General features: G+C 38.6%; 3 protein-coding genes across 3 annotated transcripts in view; 1 reads left to right on the top strand and 2 right to left on the bottom strand.

The window, feature by feature from the left end:
- Positions 1-1,658: 1,658 nt before the first annotated feature.
- LOC140925100 (haloacid dehalogenase-like hydrolase domain-containing protein 2) lies at positions 1,659-6,913 on the bottom strand. The gene is made up of 5 exons (XM_073375047.1): positions 6,781-6,913; positions 5,444-5,737; positions 4,934-5,150; positions 3,578-3,641; positions 1,659-2,317 (listed from the first exon to the last, which is right to left on the bottom strand). Exons 1-5 carry the CDS (start codon positions 6,903-6,905, stop codon positions 2,217-2,219), a joined length of 801 nt encoding a protein of 266 aa, XP_073231148.1. The 5' UTR covers positions 6,906-6,913; the 3' UTR covers positions 1,659-2,216.
- A 1,225-nt stretch (positions 6,914-8,138) lies between these two features.
- LOC140924105 (cell division control protein 6 homolog) lies at positions 8,139-18,963 on the bottom strand. The gene is made up of 13 exons (XM_073374107.1): positions 18,807-18,963; positions 18,002-18,124; positions 17,264-17,377; positions 16,453-16,652; positions 15,634-15,800; positions 13,026-13,132; positions 12,627-12,689; positions 12,355-12,431; positions 11,738-11,841; positions 11,384-11,448; positions 10,490-10,704; positions 9,865-10,005; positions 8,139-9,288 (listed from the first exon to the last, which is right to left on the bottom strand). The coding sequence occupies exons 1-13, from the start codon at positions 18,961-18,963 to the stop codon at positions 9,190-9,192; spliced, it is 1,632 nt and encodes a 543-aa protein (XP_073230208.1). The 3' UTR covers positions 8,139-9,189.
- Positions 18,870-22,526, top strand: part of LOC140924104 (ubiquitin-like modifier-activating enzyme 5) — an 18,782-nt gene continuing 15,125 nt past the window's right edge. Inside the window, exon 1 of the mRNA XM_073374106.1 lies at positions 18,870-19,432. Coding sequence (XP_073230207.1) covers positions 19,293-19,432 — 140 coding nt within the window. The 5' untranslated portion in view covers positions 18,870-19,292. The remainder of the gene's footprint in view (positions 19,433-22,526) is intronic.

The following is a 22,526-nucleotide window of genomic DNA, read 5'->3' as shown; positions in this document are numbered from 1 at the left end:
AGTAGGCTTGATTACCAGCCGCTGTTCTGGAAATGAGCCCTCGCTCCTCTCAGGACCGAGAGTGCGGTGGAAATCGAGCCTACCCTTGAAGGACGAAACAAAGATTAAATCCTTAGGAAAACAGTTGCCCTTCGTCACCAGTCACTTGCGTTTCGCGCTCGCCTCTGCGAAAAACGAAGCGCCTGAGGAGTCTGCATTACGAACATATGTCCAAAAAAAAAATGAGAGCGACATGTTAGGGACATGTTAGGTTTCCGTGCTACTTCTAAATTTAACTTTCGCGTCAAAAAAATCTCAACTCAACCTGGTCTTAAGGGTTGCATCTAAAAGGGCTCTAAGAATGAGGTTGCTCTCAGCTAATTGGAGCGAAGTGGGATTTCCTGCAAAGGTGGATGATGACGGTATGGTGCCAACCACAAAGTGTTTAACTAACAAGAACCTTTCAAGAGAGGTTTAAGAGAAGATTAAATGCCAAGTATTGGACTGTGCGGACGTTTTTGAACACCGACAATTTCTAAAAATGGTGTTCAAGTCTAAGCGCTGTAACCTTTTGGTCAATTGGGATGATGGGTTCCTGTGATTCCTCAACAAACTCAGTATCCCAACGGGGTTACACTGGATCCCGCACGTGGGAGACATGTTGGGTCTTACTGCAACGTCTGTTTTAGAGAGATTTTCAAGTTATACCGAGAGTGGGGAGCTTTAGCGTCGAAGATAGCTACGGCATTAATTTTCCAACTTGGTCAAGTTTATTCCACCTCGTAGTCGGCGAATTTATCCTTGAGTTGAATTCTTCGGGACCGCACTCAAATTTAGTAAGAGAAAGAAAATTTCGTCAACGTGTGTTCACGTCCACCATATCGCTTTGCATTTAAGGAAATTTAGGTCTTGGTAGTGCAGTGACAGCAAAGAAATGTACCAAACAGTGTGCTGCACGTTGCTTTGCTTATGAAACCTACTGGTTTTTACGTTCTCTTTGCCCTCGACTTCGTATAGGGCTCTCTAGTGACAGAAGACAGCCATTGACCATCACCAGGCGCTAGTTTTAAGGAAGATCTCCGTCTTTGGTCCCGGGAAAGAGGGTCATACTCCCAGCCGAGTCAACTTAGGCGGGCGTTAATAGGAGATAAAAGTTGACCACTTTGCCTGAGCCAAGAGCTGACAACAGTACTCGCCATGCTCAGATTGTCTCTTCTTGACGGAGTGAGCAAAAATGTTTGTTTACATGGAGAAAAGTAGGCCCGGCTAGGGGGTGATCCTGCCATGATCCTACTATCGAAAAAGGGTGAACGGGCTAGGCGGGTCCCCGGGGGCCCCTGGGGCAAGTCACCCTTCTGGTAGAGCCTTTCCTAGTCCCTATACGGTGTTTTCCCAGGCCCTCTTGGTCAATTCACTTCGGTGACGTATCCGAGACGAACAGGCGGGACATCTTCGCTTGGACCACGTGACCCGAAACGATTTGGCCGCGCGGAATAATGAAGCCCAGGGACTAGGCAACTAGAGCCAACATCCAACATTTAGTTTCTAGTATAAACGGTTCGACAAGTTTTGCAAGGAAATGTAGGAAAAGTTGGCTCGCCCAGGGTAGCTTGGGTAGGCAGTGACCTTTCTACCGGGGAAAAGTTTTCTCCATAATAATGGGGCCTTACAGAGTGGTCGCTAAGAGAGAGCTGACTAAAGTTATATGTAAAATAAATTTGAATAGTGCAGTGAATAATTGGTGATGCCAAGGATTTTCTTTATTGGACATCTTTCGCATCTAAATGTTATTTTAAATTATTTATAATTATTCTATCTTACGATTTTACAATACTTAACGATTATAACTTCCGAAGTTTAGGCTATGTGCAGGATGGTATCACTTTAACCGACTACTAAAATAATGTGGGTTTTGTTTTCTTGTAAATATTTATTGGGCTACAAGGTTACTAAAACTTACTCGGACTTCTCTCAAATGCGATCTATTAAGAAAGGATAACTCAAAGTTAATAGCTGTAGTTAAATGATGCCATCGCGAAAGACGAGCAATAAAGCTCTCAAGAGTTTGCTTTGTATCTAGAGCTCCGTCCTCTCAGTACTAACATGCCGCTTTTTAGCTGTTTGTCTCCTTCACATGAAAGAACTACCACGATGGAAAAGCACAATGATAGGTTCCCATTCTGCAGTACTTTGGTGAATGTCTTCTTTCCATCGCCCAACCTCCAGAGATGCGTCTGTCATAACATTGTACAAATCTGCTCAACGGCCGCAGAGAAGTCTTTACAGACAGCAAAAGGTGGTTTCTCAAGGCGATTTTCATCTCCTTCCCGGTATTTACCTGGAAGATCATTTAAGTAGTTCTTCAAGAGGCAGGAATTCACAAAGTATATCTAATACACTTTAAAAACTACTCGGAAACCTTAACAGATCACAGATATGTACATACTAACTCACTGAGAAGCTATGACGTAAATTTTCATACGCATAGGCAATCAGAGGAGCGAACGATGCTTTTCACTCAATACGTCAAATCAGAATCGCGAACGATGTTTTTTCACGTGTGAGAAAATATACGTCCATCAATCAAAAGCTACAGAGGTGTGTGAGTTTCGCGTCAAAATTCCCGCCTCTTTAGACAAACCGGTCATTTTCGTCAAAATTATCATTTTTATTTGTACATTCAGAAAAAAAGTTAAATATTACGTATGATTCCTGGATTACTTCATATCCTCACCCTCATAATTTTTTACCAAGCGTTTTTTTAATGCTAATGTACTTCGTTTTCTTTGTTATTTCGCGGCGTGTAGCGGGATATTTTGGCATTTTAGGATTTCGGAACTCGTTTTTGTGTTAGAAATCTCACTCGTTCGCTGCGCTCACTCGTTCGATTTCTGATACGTCAGCAACTCGAGCGTAAATTCCGTTCGCACCCACTTTCCATGAAGTTTTCCATATTTACACAATTTTAAGGAATGGTTGAAAATTATATGTTTTGACAAGGGTTATGGTAAAATAATAGAAAGCGAGTGTGAAGCTACGTTCACAGTGCAACAGACGAATTTTCGTCAGGCTGAAAAATTTGACCGGACTCTACTAGGGACTTTAAGATCCTACGACGCGGACGTTAACGAGAACGTCAAAAAAACAATAGGTTTTATTAGCAAAACAACAACTTTGCACGTGCACCACGCATTTTTTGTACATTTCTTTGCCCGTTTTTGCACGACTGCGACGTGAACATGCCTGTTCAAGTTTTATGGAGTGCGTAAACAAGCAACGACGAAATTTTGTTTCTCTTTCTACACTTGGATATGGTCCCTAGGAATTCAACTTCAGGAGGGTTCGCCTACTTTTGACAAAGTAAGTGGGTAGGAATAATTTCAAAAAAGACGGAAAGATCGTTGGATCTCTAAGTCCCTACTTTGTTCACCAAGGACTGTTCAAGAGAAACTTTGAACGGCTAGGCGTCTGAATTTTTGCACGGTTAGGGTGGTTCCCAGTGAATGAAACAACTAAACCCACGAATTTTCAACCGGTCGAAAATTTGCCCGGTTCCGTCTGAGAGTAGCCTGAGTTTACATGAAAGGAATAAACTAACCTGTTTGTACAAGAAATCCTTTTATACCAATAGCTTCTGCTCCACCAATGTCGTCTCTTACATCCTAAAGACAAAAATGGCGTTGAATATTTTTAAGTCTGTGCCTGCTAATAAACCCTGACAATCACAGACTTAAAGTTACCCTGATTCATTAATTTTCAGCTAAACATGTCAGCAAGAAAACTGAATGTACATACAGATAATTGCAAGCTCTTTCGTGTGATTTGTGATTTGTTTACCAGTGACGCACTTAGGAGTTCTTAAGAACTCGTTGAAACGTGTCCATGCGTTCCAGATCGAATTGAAATTTGAAAGTGTTAGTTTTTAAGGAGAGGGGAAAACCGGAGTACCCAGAGAAAAACCTCTCAGAGCAAAGGAGATAACCAGCAACAAACTCAGCCCATATATGGCACCGACTACGGGATTTTAACCAGGGCTACATTGGTGAGGGGGAGTTCTTTCCCCGCTGCGCCACCCTCCCCCCCAACCCATTTAACTCTGAAAATAACCCTACAACAACGTACACAGTACAACACAAAAGGACAAGGTACGCTGTACTTGTAAGTCTATACAGGCTGTGAGGATGAGCATTGACCAACACATTTGGACAAACGTTGATAAGACCAAATATTTCAGCTTTACACAAGTACAACTGGTGACCAGTAGGCACGCATTGTTCTTTGTTGTGATTAAGAGAAGGTATGGCCTGCTTGAGGGATTGAGACAGCTGGCTATTTTTTTTCTTTTTCCGGTGCCCCTACTACGTTACAAACAATGAAATGACTTTGAAAAACTATTAGGCTAACAATTTTTTAAAAACCAAAAAACCACAATAATTGCAATCCATTTGAATCTTCCTCAAGTTTGTTTATCTGAGTCTCCTTTGATATTTGCTGTGTTATTATCTTCTTTTCATGTTTTGAGCCGAAATTTTTATGTTTCACTAAGTTTGGTGGCAGTTTGCACTGTATCATGACACAGCTCCTTTAAGATATAAGACTTTTTCATAATAAAATAATCATAACCTGTGTAGCAGACACTGGTTTTTTGTTGGGTGAAGGGAGAAATTGGAAGGCCAATAATCCTCAAATGTGAGGGGTAGGGTGTACACAGTAAATTTAACTGTAAGTGTGTGCAGGAGGGAAGAAAAGGAGAGAAGGCCTTCTCTTTCCTTTGTGTGCTTCCCTCATGTGCTCCATGAAAACTAACCAAAAAAAGTGGTAATAGCACCTGCCACACAGGCTAAATAAATGGTATCTCTTTTGGCAAATTTTGTTCACTTTATACTAGCCAACAATTACTCAGGAACAGTGAAAATTCAGTATTTACTGTAAAACTATTCGAGATTTAACTCACATCACCAATCATGACTGTGGACTGTGGATCACACTTCATTTCCTCCAACGCATGTGCAAAAAAGGTGGGCTGTGGTTTGCCGATAACTTCAGCTTTGACGTCTGAAGCGAATTCAAGAGCTGTTACAAAGGGACCTGGACCTAGTGCCAGTCCATCTCCTCTCTTGTAGTATCGTACTTTGTGAACTGCTATGAGTGGACAACCGTCCAGCAAAAGCCTGTAAAAGGTTGACAAAAAGTACAACACCGTAAATCCTCCTAAGACCTAGACTGTTTACAGTCCGCTATTTTTTCCAAAAGATTGTCTAGATCGAGTGCTCTGAATCACAGGTGGCCATCTTGGATACAGTGAGTGCCAGACCAATCAATAATATTAGGATATTTGATAATATTAGGATATTAGGATATTTGGTCACAGGCCTGAACCCCAATGCTGCAGTAAAACTGCCAAGAAAAGGTGAATCTAATGAAATAAAGAGTAGAATAAATAAAGCAAATGTAGGTACAGTACCTGAATGCCTTATTGAGCATGTCATAACTGAAACAATCAGGAGCGAGTCCCACTACAACAGCATTGGGATTATTGACATCAATTCCATGAAAATCCTTGCTTGCATCTGATCCCAAGAATAATAAAGGTCGCAAGTTTCTCTTTTTTACCACCCGTCGTGCTGCGGTAAGTGAAGTAAAAACTTCTTCTGATTTGATGTCAAATCCTAAGCCATTCAGACGATTCAGCAATGTATCTTTTGACTCTTTAGTGGTGTTAGTAACAAATCGAACAGACACACCAGTCTTTCTAAGTCTGTGAAAATATAAGAAAATATATGCAGTTCACAGACAAGAGGATTTTTAGGGAACAGAGGGTGAATGTTGTTCCTCAATCTATCAAAAATAACAGTTGTTTCACTCCATTTCCAGCCACTAAATTGGTGCCCCTGAGAAGGACACCAACTGGCTTCATCATGCAAAGCTCTTGCTATAAACAGGGCTTCTGATATTTCATGTGGTCATGGAGCAGCAAAATTCAGGTAAATCCACCAGGAGAAAGTGTTATTTTAATCTATACTTCCCAAGAGGAGAAAAATGCTTTTGTGCTTGACCACCAACATAGCTGCCATGACGTCACAAGCTAACCAGCAATTAAGCATGCATCATTTGACTCTATTCATATTAACTATTTGTGAGAAAAAGCATGCCATGCAATAAATGTATAGGGTTACCTTGGGGGTTAACTCCGGATTTCAAGTGACAGGGATGATCGAATGGGGGCAAGAATCAAAACCCAAAAAAATCTCTTGGGCTTCAAACAAAACCCAAAAAAATCCCTGGACCAAAATTTAACCCCCAAAAAATCCCATGCCGAATTTCCGAGCCATAAAAATTTCCAGAGGAACTACGCGGCCGGGATACACGTGAACTATCATATTATAACCCCAAAAAATCCCTACTTAAATCAAGCTACCAAAAAAAAATACTTGCCAAAATTTTCCTACCCAAAAAAATCCTGAAATCTAAAATTTCAAACCCAAAAAAATCCTTCGATCATCCCTGAAACTTGAAATCCACAGTACAAATCCTGGGTGGGGTTATCAGGAAATCTTACCGGAGTTCAGAGTATTTATACCCATAAAAGGAGCAAATGGCCCGTATATACAGCAACACCTAAGATCGACGTTCTTAATGCCCAATAGCGAGAGATAAATGTATCGTGACAGACTATTAAAATCGTCAAATCCGAGAATAATTTCACCGGCTCTAAGTCGTAGGAATACCAGGACAGATATTGGACTCACTTTCACCTATAACGATCTGCGAGCAGATTTAACTATATTTTTGAACAATTACCTTTTAAGAGCTTGAATTGCTCCAGGCATCACCGCATTTTCGACGTGAATGGTCCCGCTCAGATCAATGAGAACACCGCTAATTTTTGCCGCCATTTTGTTTTTGAGAGATATGCTGCTGACCATTCGTGGGCGATTATGTACGACCTAGTACCCAGTCTACTTTGTTTGACTTGATCAAGGCTTGAGCGATTACCATAGTGGCTTGTATTTGACTGAGAACGATCGTTCTGAACTATTTTTTGACCTAATGGGAGTCATTTTCATGAGGTAGGAAAAATGTAACGAAAGGTTGTGACATGAGCAGCGCCACCTTTTTCAGTGGAGTTTTTGGTGGGGCGGGGGGTGAGGGGAGGGGGATTCTCCATGATTTACTTAATTTTTTTTCATTATCTCGGGAATTCGGGTGTATTTTGACACTTTCTCTTATTACTCCTTCCTATTTGGAAAAAGAGCTGATACAACACACAAGTGACAGGTCAGAGATAGAGTGCATTTTTGAGTCTTTGTATGTCAATACAAGAGCTTAAAACCACACCCTTTTCTATAAAAAGTTAAACCGCACCACTCTAACCCTATTTTAGACTAAGTGCAAAACATCTCCATCTCATTCCATATATTTTTAGTACAACATTTTGGAGGGTCTTGATAGGGTTAACTGACAACTGACATTTGTATCCCCTGGATGTAATCTTCAATGGTGCCGACAACAAAAACTACATAGGATAGCCTTCCGTAGGAGGGTGTGGGTGGGGGTGGGGGGAAAGCGTGTGCGGATAAAAAAAAATGAAATGTCCCAATTCAATTGGCCCGGTGTACCTCGTGTCTTGTTTTAAACAGATGAGGCGAGGTTTACTTGAACTTCCCAAAAATACCTCTTCCTTTGTCGTTTGCGCTTGCGAACCTCTTGGCGATCGCAACGGGGTTGATTGTGTCAGCCAGTGTCTCGTGACAGTGAGCAAGCATGCAGCTGTTTAACCGATCTTGCTTCACTGTGTTCGTAGGGTATGTTTTAAGGCGTCTCGGAGCGGAAAAACTTTGCACCGATGTAGAGACTCATGTTATTTAGAGAATAGAGCATTCAGCAAAATTAAATGCAGGACTGACCCAACTGATTCAATAGAAACCCATTCAATGAAAGTTTTGTATAAAAATAGTGTTTTTAAGTCCTAAAATGTAAGAAATTTATTTATTATGCTACACCACCCCCTCCCCTCAACAAAAAAAGTGGGGGGAACCGAAGCCGCCTATGATACAGGTTGAATGTTTAATATATTAACTATAGGGCTTTAACAAGATGATTGGTTGTCAAGCCTCTACTTTGTATTGAGCAATAACACTAAGGAATACTAGTAACACTGGCTTTTTAAGCCTTTATTTATTGAAAAGATACAAAATGTACATTGTGGGTGTAATAATAAGTTAAACCCTAGAACAGCACTGTAGCAACTTACAAAGAACATTTTAAAATATTTTTGTGTTAAGAAATGCAAATCCATACAAGTACAAATGAACAATATACATTTAAATTCCTAAAATTTGAAAAGTGAAGTTTCAGTTAAACCCCTTTGAATGTAGGTACGTTATTCTAAAAGTGACATCACGTAATTTATAAATTGATAAAAATATATACCGTTATCCGAAAATCTCCTGGCAAAGGTAGGCAATTGAAAAAAAAACCACAATGATCAACATTTTACAAACAAGCAATCTTTGGCAGTAAAATAATATTAAATATGAGGATTAAACCTTCTTTTATGTGGTATAATTACATAAATATTTCACTTTTGTTTAAAACCTGTTGAACAGTATCTGGATCACTTAGCTGCACTTCTCAGAGAAAAAAATAAAGCATTTGAAATTTTGTCCTTATTATTGCGGTGTCTTGAAAACAAAGACCCCTAAGCCCCGCTTAAAGACTCCCCAGAAAATGATTAGATATTGATTAGGGTTAGGAAACTGAGTGAATCAGGTTCCATTTAAGTCATTATACTGGACAAACTGACCTGAAAGTTGATTAACTAAGTTTCCTAACCCTAATCAATAAAGTTCAGAGTCATTCAGTGAGGGGCTTAGGGGTCTTTGTATTCAAGACACCCCTTATTATTGTCTTAACTTGCTATTAGGAAACAACTGTTTAAGTATACTTGTCCCTAATTGGAAATTTACATGTGTTCTTCATTTCTGAGAAGGTCAATTGTAAATCTGAGTATCCTGTGGTTAGGTACCCTATTTACAGTGTAGCTACAAAGTCCCACAGGAAGGCCAATCAGACACCTCCATTACATGTTTTTTCGGATGTTTGTTGGACAAGCCAATGCAGGTAACTAACACTGCATGTAAGAGCAGAGGGAGTTTGGTAGTATTATTACAATAAAATAACCCTGACTACTGTAGCTATAATATGATTTCATGATGTTGTTGGCATTCCTTCTTGAAGAATACTGGATAATAGAGTTTTGTCTTGGAGTGCATAGTCCACTTCTTTCTCATCTATTTTGAGTGTTACCTGTAAAAGAGACAGTAGTATATTCAAATGTGTTGTGATGTAAATGTGTTTACCATCTTGATTGGGTTTGAAGCGGGAAGGGGCTTTCTTTGCTGAACAGGTTCCTGTCTATAGACTGCTGCCTGTTGGCCAAACTGTGTTGTCTTTACAAAGTTCAAAACCTTTTTGGCTTCTTTACAAAAATGTAGCATGGGGAATCTTAAACTACATGTTGTTCCACAATCTTGGACAATATAGATGAGGGAGGGGGTGGTGGGGGCTGGGGGTTTGCTGTTCCATTTCATTCTGTCCAAGATTGTAGCTAACTGTGAACTTTCGTTAAGTAAAGCAAACCCCTAAGAACATTTTCTTTTGTCTAGACAAAATATAAATCAAAATAGCTTGGTAAGTTGTCTCAGGTGACCCCCTGAACTGAACATGTTTTGCAACCTTTGTAACTGCTGTACAAACGTTTGGTAGAATCAAGCTCTACCTTTTTCCATAATTTTTTTAGTATAATATAGTTACAAGACAAACTCCAGGGAAATGTAATAACACTCTAGAGAGGACTTGTGCATCTTGTCAAGCTAGACTAACCTTCATCATTCTTGTGTCCTTAGCTCTCTTGATTCCAAGAAGTCCTCTTGTTTCCAGTATGTTACACAAACCAAGAAAATCTTCTTGGCCAAGCTGGGAAACTTTCCGCCTGGTGCAGATCTTGCAGTAAGTGTCGTGAAACTGTAGACAGAATAATTATGCACATTATTAAATATGGATTTGATAGAAATAATTCATTTTTCTCTCTTGCATGAGTGTTCATACTATACCAGCAATGGAATAAAAATAATCTCTTGAATATGTCTGTATCAAATTTGAAATTTTCTTGAATGGGGCATCATTTTGATAGCAAAATTCCTCTAAAAGCGGGTCAAGATTTGGATACCTGGGCAACACTTAAATTATGTACCTACTCAAAATCTGCAAAAATACAGTGAAGCCTCTATTAAACTTAAAATAGCCATGATCAGCACTGGGGAGTCAACTCATTTCTATTTGTATTTCCTGTGAAACAACGACAGCCGACTGCAGATGTTGACGCACATATTGAACAAGAGTCAGCTGATAGTATACCAACATGTCGACGGATAAGAAATTACACAGGAGATATCCCAGTTCTGTTTGTAAGCTTGTGAAAGAAGCTAACTTGAAATTCAAAACCTACCTTTCCTAACACAACCTCTTTGGTGTTGCGATCTTTTGTCATTAATAGGAAGGTACAGATGAGAAGTTTTTGCTGCAAAGGAATAGTTGGCTGTTCAATGCCAGGTCCTGCCACCAGACGAGATCCATAAACTTCTGCTACAACACTGGCTATTTGGGAAATTCCAACCTTTTTAGGCTTTGGTGGAGTTTCAGGTCTTTTGCGAGGAGATTCAGCTAAAGAGAAATAATTTAAGGGCATGGTAAGTATACTACAGCGAAAAACTGCTTCTGGCAGTATAAAAGTAGCCTGCATTAAAGACATTATCTAACCCCAGTTAGTCAACTTCTGTGAAGCAGCACCGATATCCTTGTTCTGGCCCACAACAGACTCTCAACAAATTAACGGAAAGGTTGTTCAAATTTACCTTCAACCTGATTGGCAGGTTGACGATGGCTTTTTTTACAGGCCAATCATGGCATGTGCTCAAATCCTTGCACACAGGGAAGGGCCCAGAACAAGGATTTCAGCGCTCCTTTGCAGACAGACTTATAACCAGAAGTTTATTTCTGGCTGTGGTGCAGGCTAGCAGTACAGTAACTCATTTTCTGGAAAGAATTAGAAACCTTTTCCTAACTTTGCTGGTAATAATTGGCATGAAAGCTAAGCAATGACAAATCTCAGTCAAACAGCTGCAGTACAGCTGCACTTTATCACACTCTATAGGTGCATGAGTAGACTACAAATTAATGACTTAGGGGTATCATGTTTATAGAAAAATTATTTTGAAGCTTCCTGGACTTCATGAATCTTACAGTATGCTCTAAACCTTTACCTAGATTAGCCCTGCTACATAATGTATTTGTGGGTATAGCAGTATGTAACTTTTCGATCATTCTAGAAAATGTTTCGTACCTGTATGGACAGGCTGTAAAATTTGCTGTTTCCTTTCTCCAGATTCTACAACTTCAACTGCTCTCCTGAAAAAAACGACATGGAATACTTTGGAATCAGAGAAACTCCTTACAATGTTATTGTTATAATTGGGATGTTGCTGGAATATTCCAGAGCAGATTGAGGTGGAAATTTCAAGTTGGCTCCTGCAGCTCTTTGATCAAGTCCTTTTCTTTGACAAGAATCTTTGCCCCACATGTCTCTTTCGAAACCCAGGAATCCAAAGCAAACAAGTATGTACTATTCAACAAGAGTTGTCAGATAATGATAAGGAGTACAATGATGTTTGCTTAAGTTTCTGATCACTGGTATTACCTGCAAATATCTAAGGCTTTTCTCATATCCCCAGCCATGGCTGACACTTTCCTTGCACAAAACTGTATTGCTGATGTATCCAGAATACTGCTCCCCTCTTCAACCTGGAATCAAATGAAATTTTAGACCAAACCAATGCTCTGTTTTTTGAGCATCGTAACATGGGTGGTACACCCTTAAATTTACTATGGGCGTGTGCTGCTGAGTCTCTGAGACTCTGGACCTGTTTCAGGTTAAAGGAGATGAATTTGTGACCCTGTTCCCGACAATAAATAATGTAAAAATAGGAATCCTGTTGTTATGGCTGGCTCAATGATAAAACGACAAGGGGAGTGTAGTTTTTGATCGCACCTAAGTTTGACTGAAAATACCATAATCAGGAATTCTATTCCCTGTTTCCAGAGTCAGAGAGGCAAAAAGCATATCCTGCTGATGAGCAGCAAAATTACCTTTATAGCCCATCCATGTATATGGGAGTGCTAGTACCATCTCAGTCAGGAGTAAAAGCTAGTGTACACCCTTCCCTCTCTAATCCAACCCCTCCATCCCCCCTTCCTTGTTGACACACCCATCTTACACTATTACCCAGACAAAATGTCCAAATGATTGTAACTTACCACTGTTAGTCTGTCCTGTATAATTTTAACAATCTGGTCTCTGGTATATGGGGCAAAGTGAAGAAGTTCAGGTTTACCTGTAAGTAAAAATTCAGAGTAGCCTATTTGTAGATACTTTCCTGACAATTTCTTTATTTTGTGTACTACATTGTATATACACATCTCAACAGATATAGTACTCTTGCACAGTTAAAATCCACTATTATGAAATAAAGCAGCATGTGCAAAACCAGCAATTAAGTTAAGTTGCGTCAACCGTGACAGATACTTACATTTTGGCCTTGCTTGTAGTCTTGGAAGAATTCTGTCTGTCAAGTCCAGAGCATTTGCTATTCCTTAGAGAAAAGAAAGTTGCTGGTTTTCAAATTTTATGTACAGCATGATATAGACACTTGCCAGGAACATGTTGCAGGGAAACAATGGCCACTTTTGCATCTCACTCAATGCAGTGTACAGTCATTCCTTGTTGCCCACCCATCCCTCGCCCACGTCCATGATAATTGAGTTTTTTTTACAGTCTATAGAAGTTCCTTTACATGATTTCAAATATTTATATACCTCTTTTGACCTTGCATTTTTTCTTTGCATGGTAATATAACATTAAGGAGCCCAAATTGTCGCAAAGATCATAAAATCTCATGGTGATACTCCATCAGCTGATCTTTACTTACCAATTAAAACAAGCTTTGATTTTGGCAGAGATGGCCACTCAAAAATGGTGTAGAGGATTTCTTGGCTTTTGGATTCAAGTTGATCCATTTCATCCAAGATTATTATTCTGCAAAAATAAATAAATAAATAAATACCAATAATTTATTCTACTTATTTAAAAAGCACAAGACTTTGTAATGTTCAGATCAAATATTTAACAAGTTGCTGGTGCTCTTGGTGTTGTTGTGAACCCATCCCTTCCTTAAGATATTGTTTTCCTTTATTAAAAATTTCCTTTGCATTCTGACCATCAGCCTGTGATTACGAACATAATATTATTTTTGACTGTTTACCAAAGGTATGACAAAAGCAACAGCTTACAAAATAATGTCTATAGGTTTGCATGTTTTCTGAAAATTTTTTTCAAGGGATACTCTCCCATTCTTAAAATCGTGACTGGAGAATCCAAATGGAAAATACTGAGTTCTTACCAAAAATGTTTTTTTTTTAAGTAAAGCTATCAATGGTTTTTTGTGAGGTGCATGATGTACATATGACCTACAAATGCAGTGTTCTCCCTAAATTTTAGCTCAGCAGGTAAGGGACCATTAATGGACGGTAAGGCAAAAAATATATACTTTTCTAAGAGGGGGGGGGGGGGGGAGAGGGGGGCAGTGGAGTGAGGGACATGGACCCTCCTTCACTGGGAAATTTTTTATTCCCACATTTTAAGACCTATTTTACGCGAATCTGCTGTCGTTATCTTTAGACAACAAATTAAAACGTTTGATTCCAATAATTTTACCATGTCTTTAATGTTCTCTTTCCAAAATTCATGTCCCTAAAAAGGAAAGCTGTATACACAGTACAGAACCAAACTTATGCACGCGCAAAAAGTGGCGTAAGAAGTTGCTGCGCCGCAAGAACATGCAAACCACCGCAAGAAGTGAAAGTGCCGTATTTTTGCGGACCCTTTGTGGTTTACCCGCAAGAACTTTGAAACGAAAGAAGTAAAAAATCTTCACCGCAAGAAGCTAGAAAATTACCGCAAGCCTCAAGAAGGCGCATGAAGTTCTTTATAAGTGTTAACCTGAAAGAAGTTTGTAGTGTTTGTCGCCTTTTTGTTACAACACCGTAATCATGGTAAGGACACACATCAAGGTAATCATGAAAGGACACACATAAGAAGTTGCCTGGGAAAGCGAACAGCTTTCTCTGCTTTTTCTGCAAAGTGAACACTTCAATCGTTCTGCTTTTCCAAAGTTAGATAAAGCGTGTGAGGCGTTTGTTTAACAAAACGATCTGTAGTTTCGAACATTTCGATTATTTGGATCATTTCATAGTACAAATACCATAGTCTCGGCAAAACAAACCAAATGCCTTGAATTTGGCATTGGAAAGTTTTCTCACATTACACCGGCGCTTTATGAGCTGCACTGGCTGCCAGTTTCTTTGCGTATTGACTATAAGATTTTACTTTTGACTTTCAAATGTATTTATGGCCTAGCGCCAACTTATCTTAGCGATCTTATTAGTATAAAATCGAATTCATTATATAATCTTAGGTCTACTGGTAAGCTCTTATTGGACCATCCCAAGGGAAAGATGCTTACAACATTGGGAGCAAGATCATTCTCAGCAGCAGCTCCGAAACTCTGGAATGAGCTACCTGTGGAGCTTCGTCAAGCAACATCACTTAACAGTTTTAAATCTCGACTTAAAACCTATCTTTTTAAGAAGTATTTTTATAGTTTGTAACTTAGTTTATTTTATTCTCACGGTAATGTATTTTCGTTTTCTTTTAAACATAGGATTGTAAAGTGCTATTGATCAGCACATGTAAATACGCGCTATATAAATTGGTAAATTATTATTATTATTATTAATTTCTGCCCACAAGAAAACATGGGAATTAGTATTACTTTTTTGCGCTAATTTGAAAGAGCCTTTAGTGAAAATATTCCTTACTTTACTTTAGCATGTTTTTTTTTCCGAGAGCGCTTTAAGTTGACACAGTTGCACGTGCGGTCTCAAATTACACGGCTCTTTTGCGAAACATACTACAATCGTTCCTTATTTTTGAAGCGCTGCTTTTTTTAAAATCAAAATTGTACACATTTCCTCGCTTAAAAGGTTACCTTTGCACAAGATAATTTTAAGAAATTCTTGTGGTTAAATTTATAACCGCAAAAGAAGTTCTTGCGTCTTGCTGGATTCAAGCGCAAGCGCCCTGCAAAAAGCCGCAAAAAGTTGCCAGCTTGCGGACGCAAAAAGAAGTTCCTGCACATGCATTATTTTTGGGCTGTATGTTTTGTACTTAGGTAGCTATACTTTTCCATATATTCATTCATTTTCTTGTGAGAATCGGATCGGATCACAACTTGCATATTTCTTTTAAAAAAAAATTATTGAACTTTGGTAAACCTTTAAGCAGTTGCAGGCGGTAAGAAGTGTTGCTTCAGGCGGTAAATTTTACCGGTTACCGCCTGATAAGGAGAACACTGCAAATGTAATACTTGTCAAGTGATAGGCAATCTTGTTATGTTATAGAACACTAAACTACATAATAAATATTAAGATTTGGCTTATAAAGTTCATAGCAAGCCAGTGCAATGAAAGTGGAATTACCTTGTGAGTTTTGATGAGGCAAATTCCTCCTCCAAAAATTTTTGTGTCACCTTGGTGGGACAATTTTCTTCGCCTACTAATTCAACTGCTATTTTCTGGAAAATATCCTGTGCTTGCTTTAATGCCATGCAGTTTATGAAAATAACTTGACATTTTCTTATCTCAGCCTGTTAATGGGTAAGAAAACAATGTGTTCTATGTATTAATTTTCAAGTCTAATATAATTATGGTCTACATGTAGTAGCCGGATGCAACATGTTTCATTGCCATATACAGCTTTATTACCATAGAGTTTCACAAGGGTTTGCAAGACATGGAGTATCCTGGTGCAGTGGTCTTGCATAAACACCAGGAACTTTCAGTGTGCAAAGAAATTCGAGTCCGATGGCCCGGGGCTACTGATTTTTGTTAAAGTGCTGTGTTTTGGGGAAATTCAAATTACAGAAGGATTGTAATCAATCCTGCTAATCAAAAAGGGTTTTGGGGCTAGTTGAAATGACTTGTGGGCTAGTACATTATTATCATCACCCAGTGGCAGATACAGGGAAGGGGCCCAGGGGGCCTGCCCCCCCTATCTTTAGACCAAACTGAGGCCGGAAGGGCCGAAAAAAATTTTTTGAGAGACTGCTTCCCCCCCCCCCCTTATCTCAGGGTCTGGATGCCCCCCCCCCTCCCCCTCATCTGAAGGTCTGGATCTGCCAGTGTCACCAACACTGCCACTATCATGATCATCCAAGTATTGTTCTTGTAACAAATGTACATGATAAGCCTTGATCATCACCAATAAGACTTTGCTTTTATCGTGGTCATCTCATTTACCTTCATTTCAAGCATAATTCTTGTCAAGCAAGCTGTTTTTCCTGTCCCTGGTGCCCCTGAAATGTACAAACTTCCTGGTTTTCCTTTCGGCAGATGATTGTGTAGAAATGATCTGATTTCTGCGATCTCCTTTTCTCGACATAGTAAGTTGTCAGGGTGTGAAGAATGTAGTGCTCTTCTCACTTTAGAATATTGATGACCTTTGAAAATAAGAGTAAGTAATTTATTATGATGTCAATTTTATTTCAATAATATTATTCTGAGAATGCAAGATTCTTGGAGGCGTCACTAGCAGAAGAAGAAGAAAACAAAACAATCACAGAGTTCAATCAGAATGACATGCATCGTAATTGGCTCATTCTTCCTTTTCTGCTTGCCAATACAGACATGAAGGAGTGGAGTCACAAACATATTCTTGCTATTCTGACTCCGTCATGCATGCAAATCCCTTATGAGTGCAATATTTTATTTTCACTTGGTCACAAGTGCTCCTGGGATGCATCCCCATCACTTTTACATGTATATGGGAGTTGTTACCACCCCCCCCCCCCCCCTCACACACCCCTGCACAAGTGCTCATACAAGTGCTGTTGCGAGAAGTTGGCAGTTGATCACTTATCTCTTCTGACTTGGAGCCTTTTACTACACATACCGGCTCTTGGCTATTTAAAAAAATGATGATGGAACTTCTTGGTGGTTTTAAATTACCTTGATTGTTTGACATTTTTGGCATTAGAAAGATAAATTCTCTCGATCATCCACATCAACTGAAATTTGAACTATCCTCCTGGGAATCAATACCACTACTTACCATCTTGACGAGCAAGGGACAGTATTTGTTTTGCTCCTGGGCTATTGGTACTAGTGGCAGTTGCATCAGTAGTCTTTCCCTTGTTGATTTTCTTCTTTGAGGATTTGGGAATTTCTTGAGCTACACTAGACGACTCTGGCAACCACAGAGAAGGTGAATTACTATACTGGCAGGTTTATAAGTTTGGATCATTATACATTGCTGGGAAACTGTCCACCTACCCCTCCCCTAAGCCAACCTTAACACTTACTTCTCTCTTAAGGCAAAATGTTGGCTTATGGGAGGGGTAGGTGGGCTTATAAGTTTTTGTTTATTCAGTTCTGAAGTGAGCTATGGGGAAGTCATTGTACCATTCTAAATTTTAAATCTGTGAACAAATCTTTTAGTTTGTTGTTAAACCATTAAAATGTAATCTCTTTGGGAGCTCTTACTACTCCTAACCCAATGAGTGACCAGGTATTTACTAAACTTGGAAGTGCTTAAAACAGGGTCAAGTCACCTACAAGAGGTTCAAACCAGTATAATTCAAAACAGCCTTGCTTCAATAGAAAAAAGTTATTTGTATGCAATTTATGGGTAAAATTTTGATTTTTTTTCTGTGGCTTTTATTTTTGTAATATCAAGGCTGTGCTCTGCACCTGTAAAATCTAGGGTGCCCAGCATGCGATTGGTATTTCAGAGCAACAGGGGCTCTGCTAGAGTACAGCACTGTATGTATTATAGAATTGCACCACTTACCATCTTGGTTTGCGAATGTCAGCTTTTGCTTTGGATCTGAGTTTTCTGTGTCACTGCAAACCACATCTTCGGGTTTTCCCCTGTTGTTCTTTCTCTTCTTTGGAGAAACAGTTTGAGTTTCCACTGTTGAAAACAGATTTGGGAAGAAATCATTTAAGTGGCAGGATCTTCTTAAAAAGGACTTAGCAATCGAAGAATATGTCGGTGTTTGAAGAAAAATTCTACCGCCAGAACACTATCATTCCTTGCATGAAGGGCAACGTGACAGTCACACCGACTTCTTCGACATCACGGTCCCGCGCGGACAGATAATAGTTTTGGTTTATGAAAAGGTACAGACGGAAAATAAATCGAGACCGCAAAAGCAGGATACACGATTGGGAAAGTGTCGAAACACAAATTTCATTCAGTGATGAATGGGTCAATTTAAAGCCTTTTGTGTTTGGAAGATGTACGCTTGCATACAAATGAGTAGAAAATCTAATCTCATTAGCTATGTACGTACAAGAGAATCGAGGTAGAAACTGGCATTTCTGGACCAAAATTACGAGTAAATGCTGCTTTTCTAATCTAAAATCCTTGAGATGTGCTTCGATCAATCTCAACTAGCGATCTAACAAATTTTTCAACGAATCAAGCAGTGAAACTTGCGCGGGAAATTTCAAGTCCAAGGGATAAAGTTCGGCCTAGAATTTTTCGATTATTTTCAGTAAGATCCCTGAGTAAATTCGACACATTTCCAAATAAAGTCTTAATGTTTGATATTTAACTAGCTGAAGAAGCAAAGAGAAGGTCTTTCTCTTACCTTTCGTGGCATCGCGTCGCTTTCGAGGCGAAGTCGTCGATGCTGGAGTTTGCTTTCCGCTTGTTTCAACAGTGCCTACGTTTTCTTTCTGTTGCGATCGAGTCTTCCGAACACGAAACTCTATTTTCGTTTGGCTGTTGCGAGTAACTCGAGGCATTTTGAACAAAGTTCTGGCAAATGAAACTGACAATAATTGAAATAATCAAGCGAATCGATTCGAAGCAATACTGAACTATGAATATGAAATGAATTAAAGCATCATGGTAGCCAAATATTCGCGCGAAAATTTCTAAGCCAATCGGATTATAGTATAGGATTTCATCGACGCCGGTGATATATTTCCTTGTCAGCGGCTTACTTCAGAAAAGCAGCTGAGATTGACGCCATTTTGTTCGAAAAAAATTGAAAAGGGGGAAGATAAAAGGTCGATCTTTAATCGCGATTTAACATCTGCGAGCTCGCAGTAAGTGTTCGTGGATATAAACAATGGCGGACAAGATCGAAGAACTCAAAGCTAAGATAAAGGAGCTGGAGATCGCGTTGGAAATGGAGAAAAAACGTAAGGGACCCGTTCGGGAGAAAATCAATGAGATGAGCTCTGAAGTCGTAGACAGCAATCCTTACAGGTAGGAAAAAACAGATTTGGTTTTCGAAAGAATAGAAATCATTCCCAGATAATAAAGGAGAAACCACAAAATGGGCCTATGATGCTGAATGTCAAGATCCTTTTATCCTTTTTTGTAATTAATAAAAAGGTGCATATTTAAGCTGCTCTTTTTAAAGGATTCCTGGTGTTTCGCCGTGGTAGCAAAAGCGTTTATTGCAGTTTGCTGGTCATAGTTTTGTCTATATGATCATCATTAATTTTCTTGGTGGCGTTTTTAAACTGAATCTGTCCAGATTAATCCCTCCTATACGTGAGAAGGGAAATAAGCTTGCATGATTTCAAAGAATAAAAATGGAAGTCATTTCAAATGCTAGTAGTCATATGTTTGATTCAGAGCATAATTATTTGAAATATGAAATACATGTTACACTAAACATGTTACTGTTATATAATAAACATCTTGGCTTTCGTTACTTTTAGGGGACCATCACTCTACAGGGAAAAAAACTAACATGCACAAGCAAAATGATGAGTGTAATACAATGAAAAAAAACTAATGCTGACTCGTGAGTTCAGCAACAAAGAACAAAAAATGTGCAAATACTGGTCATTTCAGGACACATCTTTCCGCTGCGAACAATGAATATCGCAGTTGGGACATTTCTTAGGCCCGGTTCAGATGCCCAAGTTTTCTTGAGCCAAACCTGATTCGAATTAAGGATGACCCAAATTATTTAGACCGGCTGAATTGATTCAGACACTGAGTTTAATGGCAGCTGAGCTAAGTTCAAAAGGCGAAAAATGCTCACAAAATACGTTATAATAATTTATGCGTTAAGTACAGTACATGAAAAGTTTGACGTCTGAATCAAAACTGTTCCAAAGTCATGCTAAAGGTGAAATTCGCAGCTGGGCTAGGTGAAAAGAACACCTCAGCCGTTCAAAATTGAAACAGGCATTACTAACTGATTCAGACACCAAACTTTTCATGTAGTTAATTCAATATATTAGGTTCAGCTCATGAAAAGTTCAGCGTCTCAGCGTACATCTGGGGTATATATTTGCCATGTTTTCATGTACACTCTTTATTCTGCTTGTGTATTCATTTAGTTTTTTCCTCCAAACTACATTGCAACATCTTTAGTGAAAAGTTGTTTATAGTGCAAGATTTTTTGTAGACTTTGGCATTAGGGTGGGTCTCTGCAATTTGAAAAATAATGCGGGACGTTTTATACAAGTGCAGCATATGTGACGGAGAAAGACAGAATCTTCAGTAAACAAAATTATTTTAAAAGTTTTAGAATGCAATCTAAAAATGGGGCACACTAATGTTGAAACCTACATGTGTATGTTACAGGTCAAAATTCAGGTTAAAATTTTTCAACCTAGGTTGATTCTCAATTTCCTTTGTTCCCTAGCCCTAATTATTCGTGCATTAGGGCTAAGAGACCAAGGAAATATAGAATCAACTGAGGTTAAAGAAATTTAACCCAAATTATTTTGAAATATACATTGTAATTTTGACCTTAAGTAGAGGTTAAGTTAAATATCCAATGCCAGCAATATGACATGTACATGTAAGTTATTGATGGTGAGATATTATGATGGTAAATCCACCTGCTACCATACATTTACATGTATAATGTGATAATTTCAATATCTAACACTACATGTAGCTCTCATCAAGTTATTTATAATTCTCATTTGCATAATTATTTTATTCAAAGGGTGTTTTGGATAGAGCACCAAGTGGTTTCTGATAAAGTATTAGATTCTATAATGTCTATTTTCTAAAATAATAGTCTTCTTCAGTTCAGTTTATTTTTCATTCACACTTACATGTATAGTCTTTACATTGTATATAGGAAAATAGGAATAAAAATTTTAAAAAAAATACCGTAAAATTCCAAAAATAAGCCCCGAGGCTTATATTTTTCAAAGGCCCTTTTTGAGGGGCTTATATTGGGAGGGGCTTATCTACGGACGGAAATTTGCGTTTCAAAATCGATTGGACTAGCCTTATAGTTTAAAGTAAATATACTGTTTTTGCTTTGTTTTACTTTGTATTTGAGGGCAATTTTCCAAGTACAAACCCCCGGGGGCATATATTTGGAGGGGCAATTTAACGGAGGGTTTTTGCGTTACCGGTTTGGGGGGCTTATATTTGGAGGGGCTTATACTGTACATGGAGGGTCTTATTTTCGGAATTTTACCGTAAGAGAATAAAAGAAAAGAAAGAATTGATGGCTTTGATAGAAATGTACGGTGGTCAAGGGAGCTTAGCAAACCACTACTTTATTATGAACCACTATATTATGAATGAAAATACTTAATATGTGTGCTAGGTGCAAGGTAACTATGGACAATTATGAATATTTTGGGTCTTGACTTTAAGAATCTTGTCATCTTTCATTTGTTTTAAATTCTCATGAAATAAAGCTTAGCTTTTTTTTCTGCATACGGTGTATCATGAAATGAGCCTATTATAATAACTGTACTTAATTGATATTATTATTATTATTACAGTAACTTTATGGAGTCATACAGCATTTGTGTTATTCACCGAGTGACAACTAAGTTATTACATATGTACTTGTCCATGGCTAATTTGGGAATAGCTGATAGTGTTGAAGCTTATTTGTTGGAGCTCATTAAGACTTGATCCTCAAGCATGTTTTCATCACAAAATCCTCACATTCTTAAAGTAACAGATCATGATCGAAAGTTCATGCAGTGGACGTGCCACTGTGAATAGATGTCGGCTTTGTTTGCATGTCCATGACAGAGTTTGCTGTACAGAATAAAAAGTTAGAACTACAGTTTACATCTAATGAAGGTGCCTTGGAAAAACCCCTGAGAACCTTGTGATTTTATGCTAAATTCCCCCTTTAGTTCCACAAGCAGCTAAAACTCAATTTGAAGGAAGAATCTACATTTTGTAGCCACTGTTCATTTTGGGCTTTTGATATCCAGTTCCTCTCCAATTTATTATAAAGGAATTTTGATTTTAGGTCTCCTTGGAAAATGGGCATTATTTGCATGAGATCCTTGAGCTACAGTATCTGTATGTATGTTACAGGTCAAAATAAGGTTTAAATTTCAGGTTTACATTT

The sequence above is a fragment of the Porites lutea genome, chromosome 14, assembly GCF_958299795.1.
Source record: "Porites lutea chromosome 14, jaPorLute2.1, whole genome shotgun sequence".
Lineage (NCBI taxonomy): Eukaryota > Metazoa > Cnidaria > Anthozoa > Scleractinia > Poritidae > Porites > Porites lutea.
This window is presented reverse-complemented; position numbering and strand designations above follow the sequence as displayed.